Genomic DNA, 27,735 nt, shown 5'->3' on the forward strand with positions numbered 1-27,735 from the left:
CAAAGCGCCCCTGCAAAGAAGGCAGGACGGAGAGCACGCCTAACTCTACTACAAGGTGAGGAGAGGGCCCCAGAGGGGCTGAAATCATACGGGGTGGAGGGAGGATACTTACTCTGGTTGGTCAGTCTTGAACACAGTCCTCTTGTATTTTCAGGCAGAACCTTCCCTGCAGACCACATCTGGGCAAAGCTGAGAAGCATACCAGCGAGTAACTCGGCTGGGTGGCGTTCCAGTGGATACCAGGTGAGCGTAACAGATGCCTTATTACAAAAGGTGTAGCCTCCAGGCTTACCTATGTTCAGGCAGAGCTTGTGGCTGCATGGAGCTGCTCATACAGCTGGTGGAAGAGGGAGCTCCTGCTCAGACCTCTTGAAGCCAAAAAGGTAGTGAGCCCCATACCCTGCAAGTGAGGCGTCCGTTGTGACCAATGCCTATATCTGTGGGTCGTAGAAGGGTTTCTCTCTCATTAGGTTTTCTCTCGACCACCAGCAAAGATTTTGTACAAGTGTTGGCGAAACGACCACTAGATCGTCCCACTGACCGCTTGCCTGAGACCACTGTTTCGCCAACCACTCCTGTATGGGACGCATGCGCAGGCACGCGTGAGGAACCAGGTATATGCAAGATACCATCATGCCTATTAAACGCATTGCTTTGCGCACCCTTATCTGGCGGCCAGCCAGATAATGTGGTATTTGCAGTAACACATTGTTTACTCTTTCCTCTGACGGAAATACAAATCCTTCCTCTTTGTTTAGGATAGCTCCTAGGAACTGTTTGGAAGTGCTTGGCACTAGGCTTTATTTGTTCTCGTTGATTGAGAAGCCCAATTGAAAGAGGAGGTTGATTGTTGTTTGGATGTTTTGTCTGCAAATCAGAGGCGATTCCCCTGTTATGAGCCAGTCGTCCAGGTAAGGGTACACTGATATTGCTCCCCTGCGCAGGTGCGCTGCCACTACTGCCAGTACCTTTGTGAATACCCTTGGAGCCAAAGCTATCCCAAAGTGCAGCACTTTCAATTGGTAGTGCTTGTTCGATATCTTGAAACGCAAGAATCTTCTGTGCACTGGGAACAATGAAATATGAAAATAGGCATCTTTCATATCCAGTGTTCCCATGTAATCCCCCTTTTTTAGTAGCGGGATTACCTCTTGTAGAGTAGTCATGCAGAACTTTTGTGGCTTGGCATACTTGTTTGCAGGGCGTAAATCTAATACAGGGCGCATTGTTAGATCTTTCTTTGGCACAAGGAAGTAAGTTGAATAAATACCCTTGTTTACCTGGTTGGTTGGGACCACTTCTATGGCGTCCTTTAAAAGAAGTGTTGTTATTTCTTCTAGAAGGATCTGCTGATGTTCTTCCGAGTGGATTTTCTGTCGTGGGGGGTGGTCGCGATGACACTGAATAGTTCTATGCAGTAGCCCCCTGCTACCATGGACAGCACCCATCTGTCCGAGGTGATACCCTCGCATGCGTGGGTCAAGTTGGAAATGTGTCCACATACTGGAGATGCATGGGAGGGTACCTGGAGCAGAATGTCACTTGCTCGGAGGTGGGGTGCCACCTTGAGCTGGGCCTCTGCCCCGACCACCATGACGTCCGCGTTGTCCTTGGGGATAGCCTTGGAAGGCTTGGCCTTCATTATTCCCATAGGAACCTTTGCCTTGATTATAGCCGGATCCTCTTTGTGAATTGTGGCCCCGAAAACAGCGGAAATTACCGTTACCCCTTTGACCAGTAGGCTTGTTTGTGAGCTGACCTAATGATTTTAGGGTGTCATACTCATCCTTTGCTGTCTGAAATGCGTCTTCCACAGCCTTGCCAAAGTGCACATTAGGTTCCACTGGCATGTTTATTAGACTGGCTTGTATCTCTGGCCTAAAGCCTGACTGGCAAAGCCATGTATGCCTCTTTATAATAGTCCCCTCTGCAATGACTCTTCCGGCATTGTCAGCTGCATCAAAATTTGATTTGAGGAGACAGGTAGATATGGCCCTTCCGTCTGCTGCCACTTGAGCTAGTTGTGATTTAACTGGCTCCGGGGTGGACGAAAGAAACGCAGAAATCTCCTCCCACTTATGGCAGTTATAACTTGCCAAAAGCGTAGCGTTGTTGGCTATTTTAGTTTGATACCCCGCAGAGGAAGTAACCTTTCTGTCCATGGCACATATCTTTTTGCTTTCCTTATCCGGTGGGGCCTCGGAGGAAGTAAGGTGTGCTGCTCTCTTTGTGGTTGTGGTAACAACCAATGAGTCTGGTTTCAATTGGCCTCTTAAATATAAGGGGTCTGATGGTGCAAGGCCTAAATAGTTTTTCCACACGCGGGTTAACGGCCCGTCTGAGATTGGATACTTCTAAGGAAGGCTGTATTCTGCATTGGACAAATTTTAGTAGTGGGATAAAATGACCTACTGTCTGTTTGTCCCCCAGTATTTGTTCAGCAAAGTCTCTATCCTCCTGTACCGCCTGTGTGTCAATTTGGAAGTGTTCTGCCACTTTGGCTAAGACTTCATTGAGGAGGGGTTGATTATCGACGGGGGAATCGACCACTGCAGTGTCCTGATTAATAGGGGAATCTATGGAGTACATGTTCGCCTCCTGGTCTGCGTCTTCATCATCCCCATAATAGAGTACATCTGTATCCTCTTCATTAAGTTGAGGGTCAGATGTTTCCACAAAAGAGAGATCCTCCTGGTCTTCTGGTTCTAATTTGGGGTCATATAGATCTATCACCGTACTTTGTAAGGGGACATTAGAGCAAGACCTTTTAGAAGGGGGTTGAGTGGGTAAGGCAGAGGCTTGAGAGCCAAAAGGGGCTGAGGTGGGAGGAGTGGAGTGGAAACTTTGCAAGTAATCTGTTTTTTTTATAATAATTAGCCATGAAGGTCATTCTTCACATAACCCTATCAATATCATGTGAAGACCATTCCTTTGAACTTGGCATCACTATAGTTTGAGGGGCAATACCCATGGCCTCATCAGTGGGAGGTATAGTTTTAGGTTTAGAGTCCTTAGGTTTCCATATGGGCTTGGATAATATTCCCTTTTGTGATGTCTTCTCCCTAGGATTGCTTTTTATGATGTTTTTCCCCACCCTGGGGGCCAGAGGAGTGTTTCACAGACTTCTTGGGGTCTGCTGTTTTATCGGACGATGAACGTCGAACTTCGGGTGTGGGAGCCGAGGCTTCATCCGCGGACGATCGGCCTTCGGAAGGGAGTTTTAAGAGCAACCCCCTTGCCTTCTTTCGATGGTTGAACCCTGTCGTGTGGCACTCTTGTTCAAGATTGCCCAGAGGACCGGGACTCGATGGACCTTTCTCGGGGTGTCAAACATTGACGAGTATTCGACTCGTCTGTCGAATGCCGACTGGGGCTTACTTGCTTGGTGGTGGGTGCATTTGTAGAGCTGCCACCATCGGGTGTAGTCCCCACAACATGGCTGCCGGCCTGTCCTATGGGATCCGGGGTCTGCGCTCGAGTAGCTGAAGCTACTCCGATGCCCTTGCCGTCCGAAAGTATGGCGTCGCTGCCACCGCTAAAGGCTCCCTCTACCTTCATGGCCTCGAGCTGCCTGGAGTAGAGGGCCCAGCATTTCGTGGAGCGGTCCTGTAACGCTCACCTGGTATCCACGGGGACGTCACTCAGCCTGTTCTGACCTCTTACGACCTCAAACCCTTCCCTGGAGGCTATTCGACTGGAGACTGGGCCAGAAACACAGGATTGGTAGAGTTTAACTCCCTATTGTCTCTGTGTGCTTGAACCCCTTCTTCCCCGGGGTCCAACCCTTCCCTTTGATCCACAGCTCACCTTGTTTTCTTGGCTAGTGTGCTCTCCGTCCTGCTTTCAGCGCAGGGGCGTGTTGATTGATGCATGCTCGTTGCTGCCTAGTTACTTCACTGGCAAAAGCCTGACAGGTAAGTATAATGAGTCTTTTGAACAGTTCTCTAACTTCGTTCCTTTCCTTCCTTAGATGATGGCCGGCGTGCTGCTGAGATGAGTAGCGCTGAAGGTGAGTGAGAGCGAGAGCGCGATGCACCCCTTTTGTATTTGCATTGAACTGAGTTATTTTTCTGTGTCTTTTAGGTGCCACGACGTTTTCAGCGTGGATGCCGGTTATGAAGAACAAATGCGGTGGGTAAGCGCGGTATGCAGCGCCTCTAGATGTTTCCACGCTAACCTGGATTGTCTTTTCCCTCTTGCAGATGGATGAGAAGTTACGGAGACCCCCAGAGCGGCTGGGATTCAGTTAAGCGTTTGAAGCTCGTACAATATTTAAAAATAAGTGAAGATTTGCAGAATGCATACTAATGCCTTTTTTCTGTTCTTTTCTGTTTTCCTTAGGAAGCGGCGTGCCGGGATGGGAATGACACCGCCGAAGATGCCCGCAGAACAGAAGGAGCGATGAATGATGGGCAGAAACGCCGCAAGGTAAGGCTGTTCCTAACAGTGTTCTTGTTCTTGCAGGAGCTGAGCGCAGAAGAAAGATGCAGGCCTACTGGAAACCGATCCGAACACAGTGAGTGTCACGCTGCAGGTGCAGAAAACACAAAGCATGTTTCTCAGCCTGGGTGTGGCTTAAATAGTCTCTGGGTATCCCAGGGGTGTCTGGGCTGAACCACACCCAAAAGACTAGACCGCACATGCAGTTCTGGGAACCGAAATATGTGGGGGCATCCATCTTGTCCCCATCAATGCACTACAAGTCCAATCCCCAATGTTATCCTATGGGAGTGAGTGAGTCTGGTGCCACAAGGGCCAAGTCTGACTCCAAGTGGGACTTTGGAGGGATGGAGAGGCCTTTGAGGGCCATGTAGGTGATCGTGGCCTGGCTCCAGCCTGACATCTTGGAATGCTGGGGACATGAGGGGCAGGAATTATGACAGGTCCTTTAACGCTCAACAGGATGTTTCGACATGGTCTCTTGGGAGACACAAATTACAAACTAAGTGTTTGTCAACCCAGGGGAATTTGCGTTTACATTTAGGGCAAAATTTAAATGGTGTATTTTCCATAATTATGGGTTATGGAAATGCCAGCTGGGCGAACAAAGTGTAGGGAGGGGAGAATATGCATTCTAAAATGGCCTCCCCCCTCTCTCCATACTGTCGGGGCCGTGGCCCGGGGCAGCCTTCCAAGGCCGAACGGTCCATCACGGTGGTCTCCGATGGCCAGTTTTCTTTCTTTCCACCGTGGTGCATCGGCAGTCGATGAAAGGATAGAAAGCTAAACGATCGTAATTGTGTAAAAGTCAAGTCAATGGCTTATCGCCGAAAGGAACTACGCTATACGCGTCCGTGTAGCATGGCGGAAAAAAACAATCTGAGGGACCTCGATGCATGAGGGATCATGGGTACAGTAGACGTCACACTAGGGATAGTATTACTGGCACGCCCTGTCGACGTCCCTTTGAGTTTCGAAAACAATAACTGTAATACTCCGAAGCTTCCACTAGATGTCGCCCTATGCACAGCATGTGATCTAAGCAGATTCCACAAGCCTCAGAAATTATATATATATATATATATATATATATATATATATATATATATATATATAAAATTACTTACCACATCAGATACAAGCATCAGAAATACGATTACGGTGAGTAATGTATGCCTTCTGAGGCTTGTGGATCTGCTTAGAATCACATGCTTTGCATAGATTAGCGAGCAGTACTGCAAAAAGATGTTTTAACACTGCCTGGCCCACCTGTGCATCACCTTTAGGATTTGTATCTAAACAGTAATGTTGTGTGAAAGGGTGAACTGAACTCCAAGTGCCAGCTTTGCAAAAGGCGTCCAAGGGCACATTTGCTATGAAAGCTACAGTTGTCCCTGTGCGTTCAAGTTGTGTGCAATGGGCTTGAATGGCAAGGTTATCTTAGCAAAGTTGAATGCAGTTGACAATCCATTTTGAAATGGCTGATTTAGAGATTAGGTAACCTTCTCTCCCTGCGGCTAGATATACGAAAAAAGGGTCTTGTTTTTCTGATCATGTCTTTTGTAGGTAATACATGACAGCCCTCCTAAGGACTGTAGTATGAAGGCTTTTTGCTGAGTTTGTGAGTGTTGGAAGAACGCAGGAAGTTTTATGGACTGAGTTACATGGAACTTTGAGATTCATTTTGGAGAAAAACAAGCATGTGTGCATAGCACAACTTTCTCCTTCTGAATAATTATAAAGGGATCTTGTACTGACAGTGCTTGCCGTTCACTAACCCTATTAGTAGATGTAATAGCAACAAGAAAAGCGGTCTTTATAAGCAAGACTGGCTTTGTGCATAGGCTCGAAGGGGGCCCCCAACAAGCTTTGTAAGTACAATATTCAAGTCCCAGCCGGGAGTTGGATTAGAAACTGGTGGGTATAATCTTTTAAACACCTTCCGTGAATGCTTTTACTACAGGCACCTTCCACCATGAAACTTTACTTGTTATGTGGTGCAGGCTAAGAGCAGCTAAATGTACTCTTAATGCACTGAAAACTAAGTCTGAGTCTAACCAATATAGTAGATAGTGTACTATATGTAAAGGTGAACAGTACTATATGTAAAGGTGAACAGTCAATTGGATTGATTGTACATGCTTTGCACCATAGCACAAAACGTTTTCATTTGTTGAAATAGCAATGTCTTGTGTTAGGCTTACATGCTTCCTTCAGAATGTCCATGCAAATCTGGTCTATGTTTAAATGACCACATTCTAGGACTTCAGGAGCCAGGCTCCTAAATTCAATGTCTGAGGGCATGGGTGAAGTGTTGTCCCTTGGTTCTGTGACAACATGCTGAATGGGCATGGTAGTTTCACAGGAGGACAACAATATCATTTGTAGGTGTGAAAGCCATATTTGTCATGCCCACATTGGAGCTATTAGGATTAGTGTTACCTGGTCCGGGTGCAGACTGTGGACTATTCTGTTGAGAAGAGGTGTCGGGAAGGGGGGCGGCACGCAACCTTCCCTGACTGATTCATTAAGAAAGCCTTCCCCTTGGATTTTGTTTTGGGGAAATCTGGATGCGTAGTCTTGGCATTGTGAATTCTGTTGGATAGAAAAGAGGTCTATGTCTGGGAACCTCCAGTTTGAGAAGAAGTGTCACACTTCTGCATTTAATTGCCACTTGCACTTCTGCTTAGTACGTCTGCCAGAGAATCGAGTTTCACAGGAACATGTTGGGCCAGGAGAAACATGTTGTGTTTTAGTGCCCACAGCCAAATGTTCTGGGCTAGTTTGGACAGCCCTGGAGAATGTGTCCCTCCTTGTTTGTTTATGGAGAACATGGCTGTAGTGCTGTCTGTTAGAATGAGGACTGTCTTTTGTTCTAGCTGTGGTTTGAAAGCTTGAAGTGCTTTGAAGACTGCTAGCAGTTCCAGAAGGTTGGTTAAAGCTTGTGTCCACACCCCATTCACAGTTTACTGGAGAAAGCGGGCTCCCCACCCTGTTAAGGATGAGCCTGTAGTGAGAATGGCTTCGATAGCTGATGTGTTGAAAGGTTTTCCATTTAAAAGGTTTTCCTTGGACCACCACTGTAGTGATAGAAGCAGAGGTTGCAAAACTACCACTAGATCATCCCATAGACCACTTGCTTGCAACCATTGTTTTGCCAGCTACTCTTGCATATGATGCATACACAATTGGGCGTGTGGCACTAGGTAAATGCAGGAAGCCATCATTCCCAGAAGGCGTATTGCCTTTTGCACAGTTACCTGATAAGGGGTATGTATTGAGGGGTTTGAAATAGCATGTTTTTTACAGTCTCTCTGGAGGGGAAGACTAATCGTTGTTTGTTCGAATCAGTCGGTTGACTGTTTGCTGGGTGTTTTGTTGACACATTTGAGCTGTGCCATCTGCTATTAGCCAGTCGTCTAATGTAAGGAAGGCATGGTAATAAAGTAAGACAGACACAAGTGACCACAGTTCAAGGGTGTTTATTGAACTTCATCCAGGGTGTGATAAACGCCTATCTAAGCCTAAATCTAAAAATGGGAGAAAGCTACGCCCATCAAATAATAACGCAGTGCTAGTGGAGTCTTGTCAAATTAAAAGGGCCTATACTAAAAAACCTATTGCCAATCCTTACCGCTAATTTACAAATAGTGTGGGGAAATGTTCATGAAAAAGAAAAGGGCTCACAAAATAATGAGTCAGAATGTTCAGGCCGTTGGCCTGCCTTCCCCATGTTTTCAGAACGGGACAAGGCGGTTCACTCGCGCATAGCACACTCTTGGGATTCTTCGGCACGAGGACACAGTTACATTGCCAACATTAGGGACTTCTGTGCCCAAGTCTCTCAAGTTATCAAAGTCTCTTGATTCAGAGGGCCTGATGTACCAAAACAACGAAAAGTTCCTTTACAAATATTCAAGTTGGGTGATTCACTCTTCACCCTTGATAACCCCCCTCAGCCGTGCTCTGATCCCTTTTCTACCACAATCTTTCATTTGGAACCCCCTCTTCGGACTCAGATCCTCTTCTCCAATGCTTACAGAATATCTTTTCTCGGGTGAATCGCGATTCACCCCAGATCTCCCTCAGGTGGGCTCAGATCCCCTTTTCACAATTATTCTCCCTGAGGTGGGCTTAGAGCAATTACAGTTCGTATTAGATATCGAAGACTTTCGAATGTGCAGAGGGTTTGGCTTGACCCGTTGCAGGACCACTTCGATTTTCACAGTTCACAATTTTACATTCTCAGTTGGATGCCTAACAGAGTCCTTTGAATGAGCAACCATGTGGCGCCGGACCACTCTGTATATGGTATCTACCTTGGTTTCAAAAATTTAGACACTCCTTGGATATTCAATTATATTTGCTTCGCTCATCACATACGCCTTACACTATGTTCTTTGCAGATTTCTTTATACAATGTTGCTGCTTGCAAACTTGGTTCTAACACAGACTGGTCTGCTATCAGTCTCCCCGACTCACCAGCTGCACTGACTTTACTGGAGCAGCTTTGTTGTAGGAGCCAAGGACAGTACCACAGCGGCAATCGCTCCTCCCCGCCTCGGCTATCAATGCGGGAGAGCCCCGGGTACCTTCGACACACAATGCACCTTTGTTTGGCTTTAATTCCCAGTCTTATGTTTCTTATTCTAGAGGGCATGTGAAAGTAGCGGTTTTCTCCCTCTGAAAAGGCCATGGGCAATTACCTACTTGCAACCCTTTCTGGTCTTGCCGTCTCTCTCCTCGTATTAAACTGCCATCTTGGAACTGCTGCTTCCTTGTGTGTTTTGACTTGCTCAGAGTGCACTTTCATGCTCTGCCTTTTATCCGTGTGGGGAAGTGTGATGAAGTCAGGGGTGTGTAATTATCAGTAATTGCCTGACCCTTGTGTTGGGACATGTAGGGTATACGGCTTGGGTGTTAGTCAATTTTCTCTCACAGTGAAGAGTCTGTGAAAAAGTGTTTGTGTCAGGAAAGGGAGGAGGGGTTGAGTTCCTATGTATCCGACCTGGTAGGATGGGGAAAAGGTGTTACAAGAAAGGGGATATCGCGTCTCATGCCCAGTGTTCTACTTCCACACACCGAGGACCACTCATCCAGGTGATACTCCCGCACTAGTCCACCCCCCAGTAACTGTATCCAAAAGCTATGGCTGGGTCCTGGCCACTAGATGACAGATCTCCGGGGACTGGCAGGTGAGACATCTTCAGGTTTCTCACACTAAGTAAGGGTACACTGGAATGGACAGCATTCTTAAGTGGACAGCCACTACTACTAGGACCTTTGTAAAAACTCTGGGAGCTGAGGCTATGCCAAATGGTAGCACTTGGAACTGGTAGTGCTCATCTCCCACTTTGAATCTTAGATATTTTCTGTGTGCTGGCAACATTGAAATATGAAGTATTTTATTTATTGATTGATTCATTTGTATTGCGCCGGTAAGTCTCACAAGCTTCGGGGTGCAGAGACATGTACACAGTAAGACAACATGAAAACATAAATAGCACATTACAATGGGTGACTACTTAGTGGAGAGGGAGTCACTAGTTAACTTTAGTTAAAAATGTGTGTTTCCCGTAATTTGCGAAAATGCAAATAGTTTGTTTCCTTCCTTATGTGTGCTGGGAGATTGTTCCATAGGCCAGCAACTATGACAGGGAAAGATTTTCCCGCTCCATTTTTGCGCTTGTGGACCGCCACTGCGATCATGCCTTGATCAGCAGATCTTAGCTTTCTGTTGGGCACATGTAAGAATAGTTTGGATTTTAGGTAAGCCGGAGCCTTATCAAAGAATCATCTGTGTACCAGTGTCAGAGCCTTGAATTGGGCCCCGTCTTCAATTTTTAACCAGTGTAGTTCTTTCCTAGCTTCACTAATGTGCTGAGGTTCTGGTTTTTTGTTTGATAATTCTTACTGCATTGTTTTGGACGACTTGGTAGCTATGAAGACATTCTTTGTTGGATCCTAAAATTAGTGCATTACCATAGTCGAGTAGCTCTAGCAATGTTAGCACAGTTGTGTTCTGATAAGTATGGTCTTATGGCTTTCAACAGTCTGAGATGGTATGCACACTTTTTTTATATACTGGGCTTGAGCTTCAGACCTGAGGTATGCTTCAAGCATAATACCGAGGGTTTTAACCTTACTCAGGACTTGCATTTGGGTGTCCTTTATCGCAAATGAGCTGTAAGATGTAGGTAGCTTCATTCTGGCTGAATGTGATCGTGAATGAGTATGCATCTTTCATGTCCAATGTCTGCCACACCCTTTGCATCTGCAAAATCCTCTTTGTTGGTTTGATTGATAAGAGGATGATTGTTACTGGGGACTGTAGCAAGAAGAGGCAGATGTTTCAAATCCATATTGAATGGATCTTGTAAAGCCTTGGCTGCAAAAAGTGCAAAGTGCGTTGACGGTGCCCCATTGGACATAAGGCTTATTTGTGATTTGTCCTAATGTTTTTGAAAGCCTCGTACTACTTTTTTGGTGTCTCAAGTTGATAGTCAACCGCTTTTCCAAACGGGACTGAATCTTCAATTGGCATGTTGATTAACAATATTTGAGTTTCAGGGTTAAACCGGGAATCCCGGGGTTATGAATGCTGCTTAAGCAGGGTCCCCTCAGCAATAACTCTCCCTGAAGTGTCTCATGAGTCTAAAAGGTTTTAAAGTATGTTTTGGGCTACACGTTTGCCCTTGGTGGAAATCTTAATAAGGTGTACCTTTATAGGTTTGGGCACAGAATTGAGATGTTTGTGTATCTCGTCCCACTGTGTTAAAGGGACACCAGTGGGATCCAGCTTGCCCGGTCCCCTAGGGGAAGTTAAGCGTAGCAGGCTCAACACCCTAGTTGTAAAGAGGGTGGCTCCCCTTTGGATCAAAGGGTCACATTCTCTGGATTTGTCCAAACGGTCAATGCCAGGCAGCAACTGTCGAATTAAAGGGCAGGTGTCTTGATTTTGGTGGGGACTGTGGTCAGGAATTTCTGTAAAATCAAATTGGACTACTGGCTTCACTGGAGCCGACAAGCACAGCATATTAATGACCTTTGCAATAGTGAACTAGATAAAAGAATATGGCTTGTCATATGCAGAGGCATGAATGAAGTCCAGCTCAGGGGAAGTGTCCAGGCCACTAGAATCCTGAAGGTTGGAAGCCAAAATAAATAAGGCAGCCTGCTAGTCAAAATCATCTGGGGAAATCTCCACCTCTCCCGAATCAAAGTGTTCCGACCCGTAAAGGATGGCAATACTCTTAGATCTGGACTATTTTTTCAGCAAGGCATTGGTGCTGAAGTTGGGGCCAGGTGACTACAGCCCTGGTGTACTAGACCAAGGGGACCATGACTGACGTGTGTCAGGAATCACACAAGCCACAACACCAGAATCTGTAAAGTTTGCTTGTTTATCCCTCCCTTTCACACGTGGGCCATAAAATACCAGTCCGATTAGGAACTGTGATTCAACAAACCCCATTTGGAACTCAGGAACATGGTGCTATCAGCAGCATTGCCCCAGACTTTATGAACATTCTGTGTATATATTTGATCCCTCCCAAACCTTCATGCACTTTTAGGACACTTCGATTATTTTGGTTATTGCACTCTAACCCTTTCTACATTAAGTTTGTATATAAATAAAAATTATCCACTGTAGTGACCAGAGTACATAGTCCCCTTTCCTCCATACTTGTGGGCATCGTCGAACACTTTTAGCATAGCATGCGGGGCCCCACCGAGGCCACGCCCTCCGGTGCCTGACCTCAGTCCCCTTTGAACACATTAGACACTTAGATACTGGACTACGTTTAGTACATATTAGCCCATGGCATACTATTGGGGGAAGGCAGGTGGGACGCATGAATGAAAGGGGACAATGGACTATGAGTACTCTAGTCACTATGGTGAGTAAGTGTAATTACTTGTACGTCCCGTCCCCTTTCCTCCATACTTGTGGGTAATTCCACCGAACAAGAACATAGGGTGGAGTGGAGCTGTTATAACCTGCCTCATAACTAGGAAGAAGCAAAAATGTTCTTCAAAACCGCCCGACCAAACTGCATTGCACCTGGAGCTGGTGTACAGCGATTAGTGCCTACAGAAGGCCGGAGTGGCCCAAGTAGCCACCTTGCTGATGACATCCCAATAAGCATGTCTCTGAAAAGTGACGGCCGTGGCCTTGGCTCTGATCGCATGGGCATGGATCCCCTCAGGAACAGATTTGCCTATATCCGTGATTGTGTCAGAGATGGCCTGGACCATCCAACGGGCAATGGAATCCTTGGAGGCCTGAGAGCCGGATCCCCCAAAAGTCATGAACAATGCATCAGACTTCCTGAAGGATTTTGTGTGAGAGAGATCAAACTTGAAGACCCTCTTGACGTATAAGGAATGCAGGGCCCTCTCTACCTCCGACTGCAGGTTTGGGAAGTACACCGGCAGGCAGATCTCTTGATTCATATGTAATGGAGAGATCACCCGGGGCAAGACGTTTGGGTGCGTGCGCAAGATGGCCTTGTCATCATGTAACGCGGTGAAAGTCTTGCACAAGGACAATGCCTGCAGCTCACTAACCCAGCACGCAGAGGTGAGAGCGACCAGTAAAACTGTCTTTAGTGTCACTAAGCGGATGTCCACAGAGGCCATCGGTTCAAAAAGGCTTGCGCTGCAAAGCTACAAGAACTACCATTGAGATCCCAGACCGGATGCAGCTTATGCACTGGCGGAAAAAGTTTAAACAGCCCCTTCAGGTGAGCCTTAACCACTGGGTTGGCTGCAGAAAAAACATGCTATGGGGAATTCTTGTAAGCCCCAATGGCCGCCAACTAAGTGTGGCACATATCCAACTGAACTCCGGACCGAGCCAGGTGTGCTGAAAAAGCCAATACATCATTCAGAGGACAGGTGATAGGGATCACACCATACCCTGGCCTGCTGAATGATGTCCCAGTTGTCATCCGAAAATTGAGCATGCTGAGGCCTCGGCTGGTCAGAAACCAGGCCGTCAGTGGCAGCTTGGCTGGATCCAGATGTTTCACTGCATTGCTGCACCAGGAATCCCCTGCTGGAGATCAGAAGGTGGACGGGACCCTGGGATCACAAATGCAGCAGATCCAAAAACCAGGGTCTCGAAGGCCAGTGGGGGGCAATCAGGATGGCCCACCGAAGCCCAAAACTTGGAGAGGGGTGGGCGGGAACGCATAAAACCTGCCGCTGTGCCAAAAGATCTGAAAGGCATCTCCAGAGACCCCCGACCCGGTCCTGCCCATGAAGCAAACTGGGGGCACCATGAATTCAGAGGGAATGCAAACAAATCCAGGTCTGCAAACCCCCAACGCTGGACCAGGGCCAACAAGGATTCGGTATGCAACTCCCACTCGCAGGTGTTGAACCCCAGGCGGCTCAGTCGATACGTTTCTGCATTGCTGTCCCACGGGAGGTGGACTGCTGGAATCCAAATTTCCACCGTCTGGGCCCATTCCCAGATTGATATTGCCTCCATGCAGGAGGTTGGGGGGAGGGAGAGAGAGGGTGGGTGCCACCCTGCTTGTTCGGGAAAAACATGGTAGTAGAATGGTCCGTCCTGACCAGAACTGACTTGTTCCTGATGAGGGGCAAAGACACCTTGAGGGCCAGGCCAGCTGCTCGGAGCTCGAGCAGATTGATATGCAGTAGGGCTTCTGTCCTGGACCATGCTCCATGAATCGTATAGCCCTCCAGAGTAACCCCCCCAGAGTCAGTCGTCACCACCAGGGTAGGCAATGGTTGGGTAAAGGGGGCTCCCACTGAAACATTGCCCTTCCATCAGCCACCAGCCTAGATCTGGCAGTAAGAGTGGGGGAAATGGGATCCTGAGATCCCGTCTCCTGATCCTAATTGGCTGCCAGTTGGAGCTGGAGGTGCCTCATCTTGAGGCGAGTGTGTTGCACAGTGAGCAGGCAGGAGGCCATCAGGCACAGAATGTGCTACAACCACCATGCTGAGGTGGTTGTGTTGGTCAGAATGTGCCCCACCGCCTTGCAGAGGGACAGAAGCCTCTTGGATGTAGGAAACACCAGTTGAACGGTAGTGTTCCAACACACACCTAGGAAGACCAGTTCCTGAGATGGCCACAACTGTGACTTCCTCTGGTTGAGAGAGAACCCCAGCTGATGAAGGATATCTGCCCATCTCTTGCAGGACTGCACTACCCCTTCAGGTGCCCGCCCCCCCCTCACCAGCCAGTCGTGCAAATAAGGGTACAGATGATGGCCCTCCAAGCGGAGAAGCCCCGTCATTGAGTTTATCAACTTCGTGAAGACACAAGGAGCCGAGTTCAGGACGAAGGGCAGCACCTTGTACTGAAAGTACGACATAATGGTGAACCGAAGAAATTTCCGATGCGGTTGGTAGATGCGAGCATGCAGGTACGTATCCTTGAAGTCCATACAGTCCCCTGCACACAGAGACTTGGCTATGTGTGTGGGAGTAATCATCCGGAAGCATATATATATCATATAAGAGGAACCGTTTCTATTGCCTCCAAGAGCAAAAGTACCTCCTGTAAAATCGCTGGGGACCCGATCTCACAAAAAGGAGGAGAGGATGGTAGAAACAAAGGAAGAAGATTGAAGCCTCTGGATACTACGGATAGGATCCACAGGTCGCAAAAAAGGTGCTTACAGATGTCCTGGAACAGAGCCAAACAGCCCCCCACAGGCGAGCTGTGTTCCCTGACCTGGACGTCACTGCTTTATGGTGTCAGGAGGTGTGGAGGGGGTGCAGAAAAAATAATGCAACGTCTGCTTCCTCCTGTTGTTGCTGGGTGACCTGTTAGGCCTCCGTGTACCGCAGTCGTGGAACTCCTTGGAACCAGAGAAGGAGTTAGGCTTGAACTCGGTTCTGCCCTGGGATTGAGGAAAGGATTTCTGACCTGGTTTTGTCACAATGGTCAAGGACTTGGAGGTTTGAGTGGAAGTTTTCTTCTTTGTCAACTGGTCATCGGTTGACTAATGAAAAAGGTCCATGCCCTCAAATCCATTCCTGCACGTCAGAAGAAAACGTAGTGGGGTGCATCCACGCTTTTCTTCTCATCTCGACCCCCCGGTCTGTCATCCTAAACCTGCTGTCCAACTTCTTGTTCATCTGGGCGTAGGCCCTGGGCTTCTCCCAGACCTTTCGTGCCACCTGCAGAACATCTTTGTGGAGAGGGATGCCAGACGGGATCTAGACCTCAGCTAGCACTCCCGACTCCTTGGGGGCTTCCTCGGGCAGAGGAACACCCCAAGAGCTGAAGACGGTCATCACAGGCCTTTACGGATGCTGAGGGTTCATCATCCTGGGCGTCATCATCCTCATTGCCCCCCACTGCCCCATTTTTCAAAGACCAAGGAGAATCCGGGCCCTAGGACGCAGGTGCCAGCGGGGTCCCTTCAAGGTACAGAGCCGCAGACACGTCCAACAGCTGTCGAGGGGGAGGTGTTGGTGGTAAAGGAGAAGGTGGAGGGGTCAGAACAACCGGTAGTGCCTGTACCGGTGGAGGGACCGGCACTGGAATCAGCCGGAGGAACGGGAGGAGTACCCAGAGGACAAGGGAGGGCCTCCTTCACAATGTCTTTCAGGAGCCCCTTCATCTAGGGGGAACGTATGAGGAAGAGCTTGAAGGAGAAGAAACCCAGACCGCCGAGGCGCTGGGCCTCCGCTCCTGGTCGAAGCACTGAGGCACCTGGTGCGTGTAGCCGTAAGGCTGTGATGGGTAGATGTCTCCCTGAGGAGACCAGAAACCTGCACCATAGGATCCGCTGCCGCTTCCAGAGGGAAGGCAGCTGGGATCATCCTGCAAAGCCCATTTTGAAGCCTTCCGCCACGCCTTAGGCGAAAGCATGTGGGCCCCCTGAGCCAAGAGAGGCCTCAGACACGGAGGATACAGCTTGGGTCTTGCACCCGAAGCAGAGGCGTCGACCTCTGGGAGGCGCTGAGCCCTCAGCAGGAAGGCCGGTAGTCGTAATGCCCTTACTCATGAACTCAGAGCAAGCTCGGGTAGGCTGAACGTCCTCGGCACCTGTGGCAGTAGCTGTGTTGGATTGTGCAGAGGACAGACTCCTGGAGGTGGCACTCTAAAATCCCTCACCCCCTGGGGTAGAAGAAGAGGACGAACTTGATCACCCTTCCGAGGAAAGCCTGGTAGGGCCCCTGAACCCCGTAGCTTGGGAGCCGGTACCCTGGACAGCCTCAGGTCTATCCCCTCGGCTTGGGAGCCAGGCACCTTAGAGGCCTCGGGCCTGCCAGTACCTGAAATCTAGGAACCACGATCCTTGCGAACCCTGGGGAAGGAGTTGTCGTGCTGTGGAGTCATGCTGAATAGAATGCCTACCTTGTCTTGACGAGAGGCCCTGGAGATGAAATCTTTAAGGTGGGTAGGAGGACAAGTGTGGAAGAACTCCCTCCACCGCGATAACCGATTCTTCAATGCCCTGTGACCGAGAGCACTGCAAACTAAACATGCGTCCTAGCGGTGGTCGGGCCCCAAACACTCAAGACAGGGTGCATGGGGGTCCGAGTCCGGGAACGAGTGGGCGAATGAGGCACATCATGTGAATCCTCCTGCGGCCAACAGGCGTCGGGTGAGTCGAGGCACCAAAGGGAAGTTAAAGAATATTGAAAAAACTAAATGGGGAGCAAGCGGAAAGCTAAATAATGTGTCCGCGCTGGCTGCCAGGTCTGATACCGTCTGTGTGGAAAAAGAGACTGAGGTGAGGCACCGGAAGGCGGGACCTCAGCAGGATGTTCCCACGCCCAAGACCATGACCATGTGTGCCCCTGGGCACTATACTAAAAAGGGGAAGCACAATTCTTCACAGACAAAGTTTCTGGTACCATACCCATGTTATATGATATGAACAGTCATTTATAATGTGCCTGTACACATGCGTTTCGAGGCACGACAGGACTAGGGAGGGAAGACAGAGGTAGGACAAGACAAACAATCTTACTAGGTCTTGTGTCATTCAGATCGTGCAAGTGCGAGAATGAGAAGTGCAAGAGGAAAGGGAGGGGGGAGTGCAAGGGAGAGGGGAGGAGCAATGCTCAGAGTAAGTGCAGCCAGGGCAGCGCAGCTCTGGGTAGTGCAAGGTGAACAAGGAACTGTAGAGTTACAGTTACAGCCCCTACCTGCATGGTAGGCCGTGAGGCAGTGCAAGGGTGACTGATCAAGAATAAGCTTGGTACCAAGTGAGACTCTGAGCATAGCCAAGCAACCAGTCGTTGCAGCAGACAGGTAGGTTAGCAGGGGAGGGAGAGAAAGCAGAGAAGAGGAAAGTTTTGAGGTGCTTCCGGAACATCAGGTGGTCCAGCTCAAGTTTGAGAGGGGCAGGGAGGCCAGTCCAGAGGGAGGCACCTGCAGAGGAGATATCTATCCCCCACTCTCTGACTGGAGAAGCATCTAACTCTTAGAGGGTTGGAGGTAGCTGAGCGAAGGGCTTGAGAAGGAAGTTAAAGAGAGTGTTGGATGAAGTGCGGGCCCCGGACAATGCAAAGGGTCTTGAACTTGATCCTTGCAGCCACCGGGAGCCAGTAGAGAGATTTCAGGGCTGGAGAAATACAATCCCTGGGCTTGAGGCCAGGATAAGTCCTGCAGTCGTCTAGCCTAGAGAGAACCAGGGCTCCTGGAAACAGTAAGCTTCTGGCGGAAAGTGAGAAAGGGAAGAGTCCCTATGAGGAGGTGAAGCTGGTAGTGGGACTTCTTGGTGATGTCCGAGATATGAGGAGAGAAAGAAAGTGGAGTCGAAGATGACACCAAGGTTTATTGCCTCGCAGGAAGGCGAAGTAGAGGGCCCAAGGCGGGCAGCCAGACAGAGAGGGAAAGCAGGGGTCCCAATGAGAAGGATCACCATCTTACTGGCATTAAGGCAGAGCTAGTTGGAGGCACACCAATCCTGAATCACGGATACACAGTCTGGAATGAACGAGAGAGAAGAGGAGGCTGAGGGGAACCTGAAGTAAAGCTTAGTGTCATCCGCATAACACTGAAAGTTAGAGAAGGTAGAGTTCAGGTGGGTCAAAGGGCCACGTAGAGGTTGAAAAATCAGGGTGAGAGGATAGAGCCCTGGAGAACGCCACAGGTAGAGAGAAAGGGACCAAGTTCGAAGTGGAAGGGGCGGTCCAAGAGGAAGGAGGTCAGCCACTCGAGGGCCGGATCAGTGATGCTCAGGTTCTTACGGAGTCGATTGGCCAGGATGGCGTGGTTGACCGTGCCAAAAGCAGAGGAAGATCAAGGAGGATGAGGACAGAAGGAATACTTGAATCAAAGTTAGAGAACAGATCTTCATGGGTGTTCAGGAGAGCAGTTTCTGTGCCTCTGGCAGCTCTGAGGCCAGACTGATAGTCATGGAGAAAACCAACAGATTCAGTGTAGAGAGTAAGCTGGGAGATGGCCAGCTTTTCCAAGAGTTTTCCCAGGAAAGGGGTGATGGAGATTGGGCGATAGTTTTCCGGGCAGGTAGGATCGGCAGACGGCTTCTTTAGGAGGGGGTGCACAAGGGAGTGCTTAAGGGGGGAGGGGAAAGTTCCAGTGGCGAAAGTGTGATTACAGAAATCGGCCACGGCTGGAGCGATGGTGTCAATATGGTCCTTGATGGGTCTGGAGGAGCATGGGAGCACTTGTTTGGACGACACTTTCATGGATCATCAGGTGTTGTCAGAGAGAAAGGGGAGAAAGGAGGGGGAGAGGGAGAGATGGCCACGGGGGGCCGAGAGGGGAAGAGGAGTTAGAGGACAGGCTGTCCTGAGTTTTAGCAAAGAGGTGAGAGGCCAGAGCCATACAGAAGGCCTGGGAGGGAACTGGAGAGGTAGAGGCTGCAACAAGATTTACCCGTTTCATGCAGATTTTAAAGAGTTTGGCTATGCTGTTAGAGGCTGCAGAGACACAGGCTTGAATGTGTGCTCTCGTCTTGGACAGGACAGAGAGTCTATTGCCTTTGAAGCAGACGGCAGGCCAGATTGTTAGAGGATGCGCCCAAAGCCCTCCACTTCCTCTCAGCCACCCTGCCATTGCGTTCCAGGACGGTGAGGTTGGAATCATACCAAGAGTTGCACCTGGAGGTAGGCTTCAGTCGGATTCTCATGACAGGGGCAAGGATATCCAGGGTGTTGGAAATAAAAAGATGCAGATTAGAAAGGGCTGTGTCAGGGTGCGAGTCAGCCTCAATAGTAGGAGGAGCAGAGAAAATAGAGACAAAGGCATCCACTGACATACGCTTCATGGCCCGAATGACTGAGAAAGTAGGTGGCAGTGCTGGGGGGCTGGGATGTATTTGCCTGAGGGATAGAGTTTCAGATGAGAGGAGAATACAAAGAGGTCAGTCTAAGAGGGAGGAGTGGTGAGAGGGTTAGAGAAGAGGTTGAGGTGATAACATCTGAATTATGTCCGGCGGAGTGTGTCGGGCCAAAGGGCAGAATGGAAAGAGTGTAGCAGAGGTTGAGGAAAAGCCCAGAGGAGGGTTTAGAAGCATCCAGTGGGATGTTGAGAACTCAGAGGAGGAGAAGATGAGAAGTCAAAGCAAGGAGAGAGGAGAGGACAGGTCATTCAGAGAGGAAGAGAGCGACCTGGCCGGGTGGCCTGTAGATGGTGGCCACAGTTAGAGAGAGGCCAGGAGAGATAGAGAGCCGGCTGACCAGGAATTCAAAGAAGGAGTAGGCCGAAGCCTGGACCCACTCCAGAAAGATCAGGGCTACTCCACACCTCCATGACAGTTGGTTCTGGGTTTGGAGAGGATCTTATAGCCCACAGGGAGGAGTGTGTCAAAACTTGTGACAGAACTGCCCGTAAACCATTTCTCGGTGAGAGCAAGGACATCTAGGTCGAGTTCTTCGAGGAGGTGCGATGTCAGAGGAGTGTTTGACAGCAGCACAAGAGTTGAGAGTAACAACGTGGAGCAGGTTGCCACATTTGAAAGACTGCAGTGGAGGGGTACAGGCTTGAGGTACACCCTGCGGAGGTGGTAGAGGGGCCCCGAGTGTGGGCAGAGGAGAAAGATGAGGGTGCCAGAGCGATGGCGGAAGGAGTAGCAGGAGAAGGGAGGAAGTTGATAAGATGGGGGAAACGCCTATCAAAAAGGATGAGATTGGGCTGAGGGCCCTGAACCAAGACAGTGCTGTTCAGATAGACATTAAAGATGGTTTGGAGGAGTGGAAGGGGGCCAAGAGGACCTCCCACCTAGTGCCACCATTAATGGGAGAGGAGGAGAAAAGAGAGAGAACAGAGACCATATGAAGGGTCCATAGTCTGGAGAGGGGATGACAAAAAGGATGTCAGTGAGAGTCTGTCTAAGGAAACACTGATGTAGGTATAAGCGATAGGGAGGCCTGGGTTGGAGACCAGGATGTCTCTCGAACTTCTTCCTTCCAGACTTTGTGAGAGGGATAGGGCAAGAGATAGAGTAGCAGTTTGAGAAGATGGGAGGGACAGAGCATCACAGGAGTGCGAAGGAGGTAGGTGGAGAAGGGGGAGAGAGAGAGAGAGAGAGAAAGAGAGAGAGAGAGAGAGAGAGGGAGAGAGAGAGAGGGAGAGAGAGAGAGAGAGAGAGAGATGCACAGCCCTGTAGCACACGACTCAGAATGTGCAGGGGGGCAGGAGGAGGGGGCCCGGCGTCACAACAAATGAAGACACAGGAGGGCAACAAGTAACTCGCAACAATGAACGGCACGCCTTGTAGAGGGGATCTAGGTGGGTGATGCCCACAAGGATGGAAGAAAGGGGACAGGACGTAGGAGTATAAAGGTTTTTCATTTAAACCCTCACACAAACCTTAAGTCTACTCATCTTCCAAGGGCTGTGACAACTGTCTGGTGTCTAAGAACGTTTTCCAAGTGCAGACTACACGGGAGATGAGATGAGGAACAAGGAAATGTATCATTACAAAGTGCAACCTTGGGTTCTACAAGGTCTAGCTCCTTGGAAAGAAACCAATAATCCGTAGGAAGGAAGACAACAGTGCATGTTTCTTTACCAACAGATAAACAACCGCTTTCAGCTGGTTTCTTTTACATTAATTCACAGCATTGCCCACAGGCTTAATGCCATGTTTCCCCACCTTCCCATTCAAAATTCATCATTGCGTAGCACAGCCTTTATTATTTATTAGAGGAGATAAAGTATTTACCATAACCTAACACTGGCAATCATGGACCACTTAAGGACTAAAATAATAATGTTGGCTGCTATGATATGGCAGAGGGAGGGTTTAAAGAAAGCATGCAATAGGTTTGCAAGCACTTTTGGGGAGTGGCAACGATAGTTTGGGATACACTCCCAGCCCACTATGGGTGTGTACATAGTATAGTGCAGGGGTTGTCCCATTATAGTTGAGTATCAGTTGAATTGCTAATACATTTTGACTTGCATGACGGATGTGGCTAATATTTTGCAAACAAAAGGTTTGTCACACCCCCCATCCCAAAGTTATTAAATCAAAAAATGCTATTTTCTGCATATTCCTATTAATTTCCCCACAGAGAAAAAGTCCAGATTTCTTCGCTGCACAAAGAAAAAAACACTGACAGAATTAGACCAGGTATGACAAACTTGGGCACGAAGTGCTGACTCATATTTCCAGGAGGGGTATGGGGTTATTCCGTAGTTGTTAAAATATTTGATGGAGAACCAGAGCTATATCTCACATAGTACTTTGCAGCAGAGAGGCTTTTCAGAATATTTTCAAAATAGGCATGATTATCCAAAAACGAAAAGTGGAAAAAATGCCTTTTGGAGGAGGAAAAGGAATGAAATGGCCTCAGGCTAGAGGTGGGGAGGGGGGAAAAAGGAGACCATGTGAAATTGGGGCGTTTTGGCTGTGGACCAAGTACAGAGCTAAAACGTTTTTCTCATATTCAGGGTTATAGTTGAAAACTGGATCGGGAATGAAGGCCAGGTCCAAAGGCCCTGACTAGTGCACCTGAAAGACATCTATAGTCCTCCATGGCCACCTGGTGAGTCCAAAAGAAACATATTGAGGGAACATGTACAGTGGACCTGGCCGAAATCCATGGCTAGGGGCCTTTTAGTGTTTTAAAATATACAGTGGGCGCTGCTGAAGGGCGTGTTCACTGTCCAGCCCCACAGTCCCTGGCTATTGGGCCTGAAAGACATGTATAGTGAACAGAAACATATTGGGGGAAGACCGCAGCCACCTAGTGGGTCCAAAAGAAACATATTGGGGGGAACATGTACAGTGGACACGGCCAAAGGACGTGGTCACTGGCCACAGCTGAAGGCCATGTCTAGTGGCTCATAAAAATCCATTGTATAACAAACCCCTCGAAATTCACTGGAAAAGCCTTAGTTAAAGTACATTATGGGGGACATAGCATTATGGGGGACATCAACAAGAACGCGCCGAGTTAAGCTGGTCATGACTTCCCATATCTGCTGAATTTCAAGGGATTTGTTGCGTTAAATCCGTGCAACTGATCTGCACCTTTGCTAAGATTTTTTTTCAGTGAATGAATATAAAAATTATATTGTTTCCGGTGCAAAATGTCACCAATGAGCCATGATGGAACCTACCTCTGAACCACACAGCACTACCTGGTAGCTTTTCCTAAAATGGTCTCATCTAGATGTCATTGAAAGAAGATTTCAAAGATGAGGAATCTGTTGGAGGAATGTTTTCATTAGAAAAAGATGCCAGATCTTTCAACTTCATGGAAATAAACTACAACATATTCATATATTCATCTTCTCTGCCTTTGATGCTATTCTTACCAGTTGCCTGTTTGGCTTCAGTACCTGACAGCATGCAAAGCATAAAGGAGGAAGAAAAGAAAAAAGTAGAACCAAAATGTCAAGCAGAAGTATAGCGTAAGGTTTTTCAGTACTACTAAATAAGGAGTCATTTGTTTGCAAAAAGTAAATTGTGTGTTACTGTTTCAACACCTAAATAGAGTACAACTTGAATCTCCAAATGTTAAAATGTTGTTTAAGTTGGAAATACGTATATGCATATTTTATTTCATATTTGATTATACATATACTGATATATGTTTATGGATTTCTCATGATGAGCCTAGTAGAATCATTGAGTAAGCAAGCCATGTTATTAAATAAATTTACCCCATTTCATGGAGTGTTAAGTACATCCACTTTTCTAGATTTTAGACAATGGTTGATTACAAACAGACTTCAATATGAGCCAAAACATTTATGTGGGCTGTACACTTTGTTTCTGGGTTGACCTCAAATGTTTAGGTAAGTGTTACATGAATTTGCAATACAGCACAGGCTTATGCCACCATGTCTACCAAAACGGCTAAACAAAGTGCCCTTTTATTGCACATGTAACTACTTAACTGACAGCCATCACCTGATTTCACTTACTAAGACACATGAGGAGGGGCACTTTTTGTGTTACGAAAACAGTTAAATTACATTGGCACAAACAGTAACAGACAATGGCAAGTGGAACAGTAGTGCAGAAAAAAACAAACTACAAGTCCCAGAAGGGTTCTACGTTATTACAACAAAGTAAATTACTTTGTGGTTATTTACTTCGTTGCAATCATTTGGAATTGTTCTCCTATTTATTTTTTAATTTGAGGGTTCCCCCTTTTCTTTCACTACCACCCCTGCCCACATGTACCAAATTCAAAGCCATTCGAAGTGGTTGCAACAAAGTAAATTACCACAAAGTAATTTACTTTGTTGAAACAACGGGAGACCCCCAGAAGAGGGCAGACAGAGACAAAACTATAAAAATAACCTCTCACGTAACTGTAGCTACATCGTTGAACCTCCAATTGATATAGGATAAAATAAGGTACATACAAAGCTACTCTCCCATAGAGAGGATATGGTAATGGATTAATGAATGACTAACTCAACACGATAAAAAGGACAAAGTCAGAAATTCCATTGGCACCACACTGTTGATGAGAACATAGAGTGGGTTTCTAGATAGTGGTAAAATGCATTAAAATATTGATACATACATAACATCACAGAGTGTATCACTGTATGATCCTCCATTCGTGACATTACAACTAGAAACGTAGACCCTAATCTCCTAGCTGCGTATTACACTGTACACAGGAATTATTTCTCTCATGACGTAAGAGCAGTGCACAACACTAAGATTCAAAGGAAACCTAAAACACTGGCTTACCAACCTCGTACGCCAATCCATGGCACACACTGCATGTGATGCAGCGCAATAACAAAGCACTCCACTTCACAAACTGAATGTCCAGACGTAAATCCCTTTGCTGAACCATGTATATTTTTGAAATAACTAACATAACCAAACGTGAGTACCACCAAAATCACCCCAACTAAGCGTCCCAACCACCCCCTCACATACTAACCCCCCAACCAACCCTCCAACACACCCTCCCCCAACTAACCCTCCCAAACGCACCCTCCCCAACACACCACCTAGGTTGCAGTATTACCATTGAAAGTCTGGTACTGGGTCACTTCCGTGGCTTCTTTTCACCGGACCGGCCCTTCTTCAATGACCCTGACAGGCGCAGGAAGGCTGCTCTGCTGTGAGCTGGCAGGTGTGGTGATGTTTGAGGGGGGGTCGGAACCTGCCTTGTCCCTGCGCTCTTGGGCCACCTGCATTGAAAGGGTGAGGGACTCAGGTAGTGCTGAGATTGCCTCGTTCCCCCTCCAAGACCCTCCGTGCAAGCAGGACCGTTGCGCACAAGCAGCAGCCCAGGGCACGTGCACAGCACCAGAGTGGCCATCTTGGTGGCCCACACTGCTGTTTTTCAGGGGCAGCCGGCTGTGCCTCCGTGGGCATAGCTGGTGTTGCTGCAGGGGCAGATGGCTGTGCCGTGGTTGCGGTTGCCGGAAACAGTGCCACCGGCTCCACAGAATCACTGGCACATTACCGGCAAACTCGTAATGAGGGCCAGTATGTTTAGTAACGGTGGTAAAGTTATAACAACTAAAATCTTGGTTGAGTATCTCACAATTAGCAAAATTATTTCTTCCCTCAAGTACACGTAGGATAAATAGCACTTGTGATTAAGGAATTTACCCTGTGCCGGCTAGGCCGTTATTCTGAGACGGGAAAATAATTGTTGGATGAAAGAATCAAAGGGTAAAACAAACAAATCTGTCACAAGGATATCACATGTCATGCCAAAACTAGACTAGCATCATTGGATTCACCCAAATGAGAGCAATTTGACAAACTGATTAGTAAAAGGATCACATTTGAAGAACATATCATTCAATAGGGAATATGTAGAGAGACTTAGATAAACAGGGATGTTCTGATTAAATTTAGTTTAGTTTCCTATAAATGACAACATTATCCTGATCCCTCATACAATTTTCACGCATGGTGGATGTGCGCTCTGGGTAAATCAAATGTGCATATGATGCGTGTGATTTAAAAAGCATACTTTTAAGTTAATGCTGTTTTGACTATTCAAGTAACAAGTACATTGATCATTCTTCATTGTAGTAACCATTGACATTGGGAGTTCAGAGGTGTATAGTGGGTTTATATTTAAATTGATTTAATATTTCTATTTTAATAAATAGGCCTTCTTTACAACCCTGCATGTTTCTTATCCTGAAAGGGAAGGGGGCTGTCGGGAATTAATATTTTTAAATTAGGGGTCCCAGGTCGATAAATATATCTTTATTCAATAAATGAAAATTGGGGAAACTAGTTGTTGCCCGATTAAAAAAAATCTTACAGTAAGCAGGTTTTTTGGATAAGGTGAAACTCAGGCACAACCTTAGGTAAAAGGGAGGGGCGTTCTCAAAGTTTGACCTTGTCCCTCGAGAACATTGGGAATCGTGGCTTACATGGCGACCAGGTGGCGAAGAGATCCACCTGAGGATGACCCCCATCTGTTGAAGATCCCCTGAAGGACCTGTTCGTTCCACTGCCACTCATAGTTGTCCGCACCCAGCCTGCTGAGTCTGGCCGCCTCCAAGTTGGACTCCCCGGGGAGGTGGATTGCCCTTAAGTGCATGCTGTTCTCCAGAACCCATTGCCAGATGTTGACTGCCAAAGAGCATAGGGGTGGAGACCTGGTGCCACCCTGCTTGTTGATGTAGTACATGCTGGTGGAATTGGCCGTTTGTATGAGGATCATCTTGCCCTGATCATGGGAAGGAAGGTCTTCAGAACAAGCCAGATATCCTTCAGCTCCAGCCAACTGATATGGGCATCCTGTTCCTTGAGAGGCCAAGCTCTGTGGACGCCCTGACGGCACAGTCTGGCTCGCCAACCTCCCAAGGACGAGTCAGTGGTGATGATAACCTGTGGGTCGGATGTCTGAAAGGCCTCCCTATCCTCAGTTTGCAGTCTGTGCTCCACCAGACGTGGTACTGGTGGAGAAGAACAAGTTACTTCTTACCTTGTAACATTCTTTTCGACGGGATGTTGCTCCGACGTATTCCTCATCTTAGATATTTCCTTCCAGCTCTGCTGGCCTCGGAAAATTTTTCTCTAGAGGGCGCTGCGCGTCGACGTCCTCCGAGTCGATGTCCCTCGACAGCCGCTGTATCGACGCCAACGTCATCCTGGCTATAAAGGCCGCGCGCAGCGCCCGTTGCTCAGTTCCGTTTTGTAGCCCACAATAATGCTTTCTGGACTAAACTAATCACCCTGAAGGAGCGTAAGCTGCAACAACAAGGGAAGTAGAACTGCGGGGATGGAGGGGAGGGTCGATGAGGAATACGTCGGAGGAACATCCCGTCGAAAGAACGTTACAAGGTAAGAAGTAACTTGTTCTTCGAAGGGATTGTGTCCTCCGATGTATTCCTCATCTTAGATAGGCTCCCATAGCAGTATTCTATTATTGGAGGAGGGAGTACTGACTTCATGCTGTCTTCTATTGATGAATAGAATGCAGTACAGCCCTTCCAAACCTAGTCTCTTGACTGGAGGAGGAATCCAAGTTGTAAAATCGTGTAAAGGTATGGACAGACGACCATGTAGCGGCCGCACAGATGTCTTTAACCGGCACACCTCTTTGGAGGGCCGATGAAGCTGCAATACCTCTGGTCGAATGAGCCCTAAGGTTTTGAGGGGGCTCTTTTCCTGCCAGTTTATAACATTCCAGAATGGCTAGAATGATCCATCTGGAAATGGTCTGCTTAGTTATTGGTAACCCCAGCTTGTGACCTGTGTAACCTACAAACAGCTGGTCTGGCTGTCTTATCCTGGCTAGTCTACTGATGTAAAAACTTAAAGCCCTTCTAGGGTCTAGCCTGTGTAACCTCTCTTCCTCTTTCCCCGGGTGAGGAGGAGGATAGAAAGATGGTAAGGTAATCTTCTGAGTGATATGAAATTCAGAAAC

The 27,735-nt window shown here is 47.9% G+C and overlaps 1 protein-coding gene across 7 annotated transcripts in view; it reads right to left on the reverse strand.

The window, feature by feature from the left end:
- ATP11B (ATPase phospholipid transporting 11B (putative)) overlaps nucleotides 1-27,735 on the reverse strand; it is a 1,683,501-nt gene that overhangs the window by 536,914 nt on the left and 1,118,852 nt on the right. For 5 of the 7 annotated variants that reach the window (XM_069618659.1, XM_069618656.1, XM_069618660.1 and 2 more), the window contains one exon: nucleotides 23,177-23,200. The exons of the other annotated variants lie outside the window; for them this stretch is intronic. In XM_069618659.1, the coding sequence (XP_069474760.1) occupies nucleotides 23,177-23,200 (24 nt within the window). The remainder of the gene's footprint in view (nucleotides 1-23,176; nucleotides 23,201-27,735) is intronic. 7 annotated transcript variants of the gene reach the window in all.

This window comes from Ambystoma mexicanum, chromosome 10, assembly GCF_040938575.1.
Source record: "Ambystoma mexicanum isolate Mex_15411 chromosome 10, UKY_AmexF1_1, whole genome shotgun sequence".
Classification (NCBI taxonomy): Eukaryota; Metazoa; Chordata; class Amphibia; order Caudata; family Ambystomatidae; genus Ambystoma; species Ambystoma mexicanum.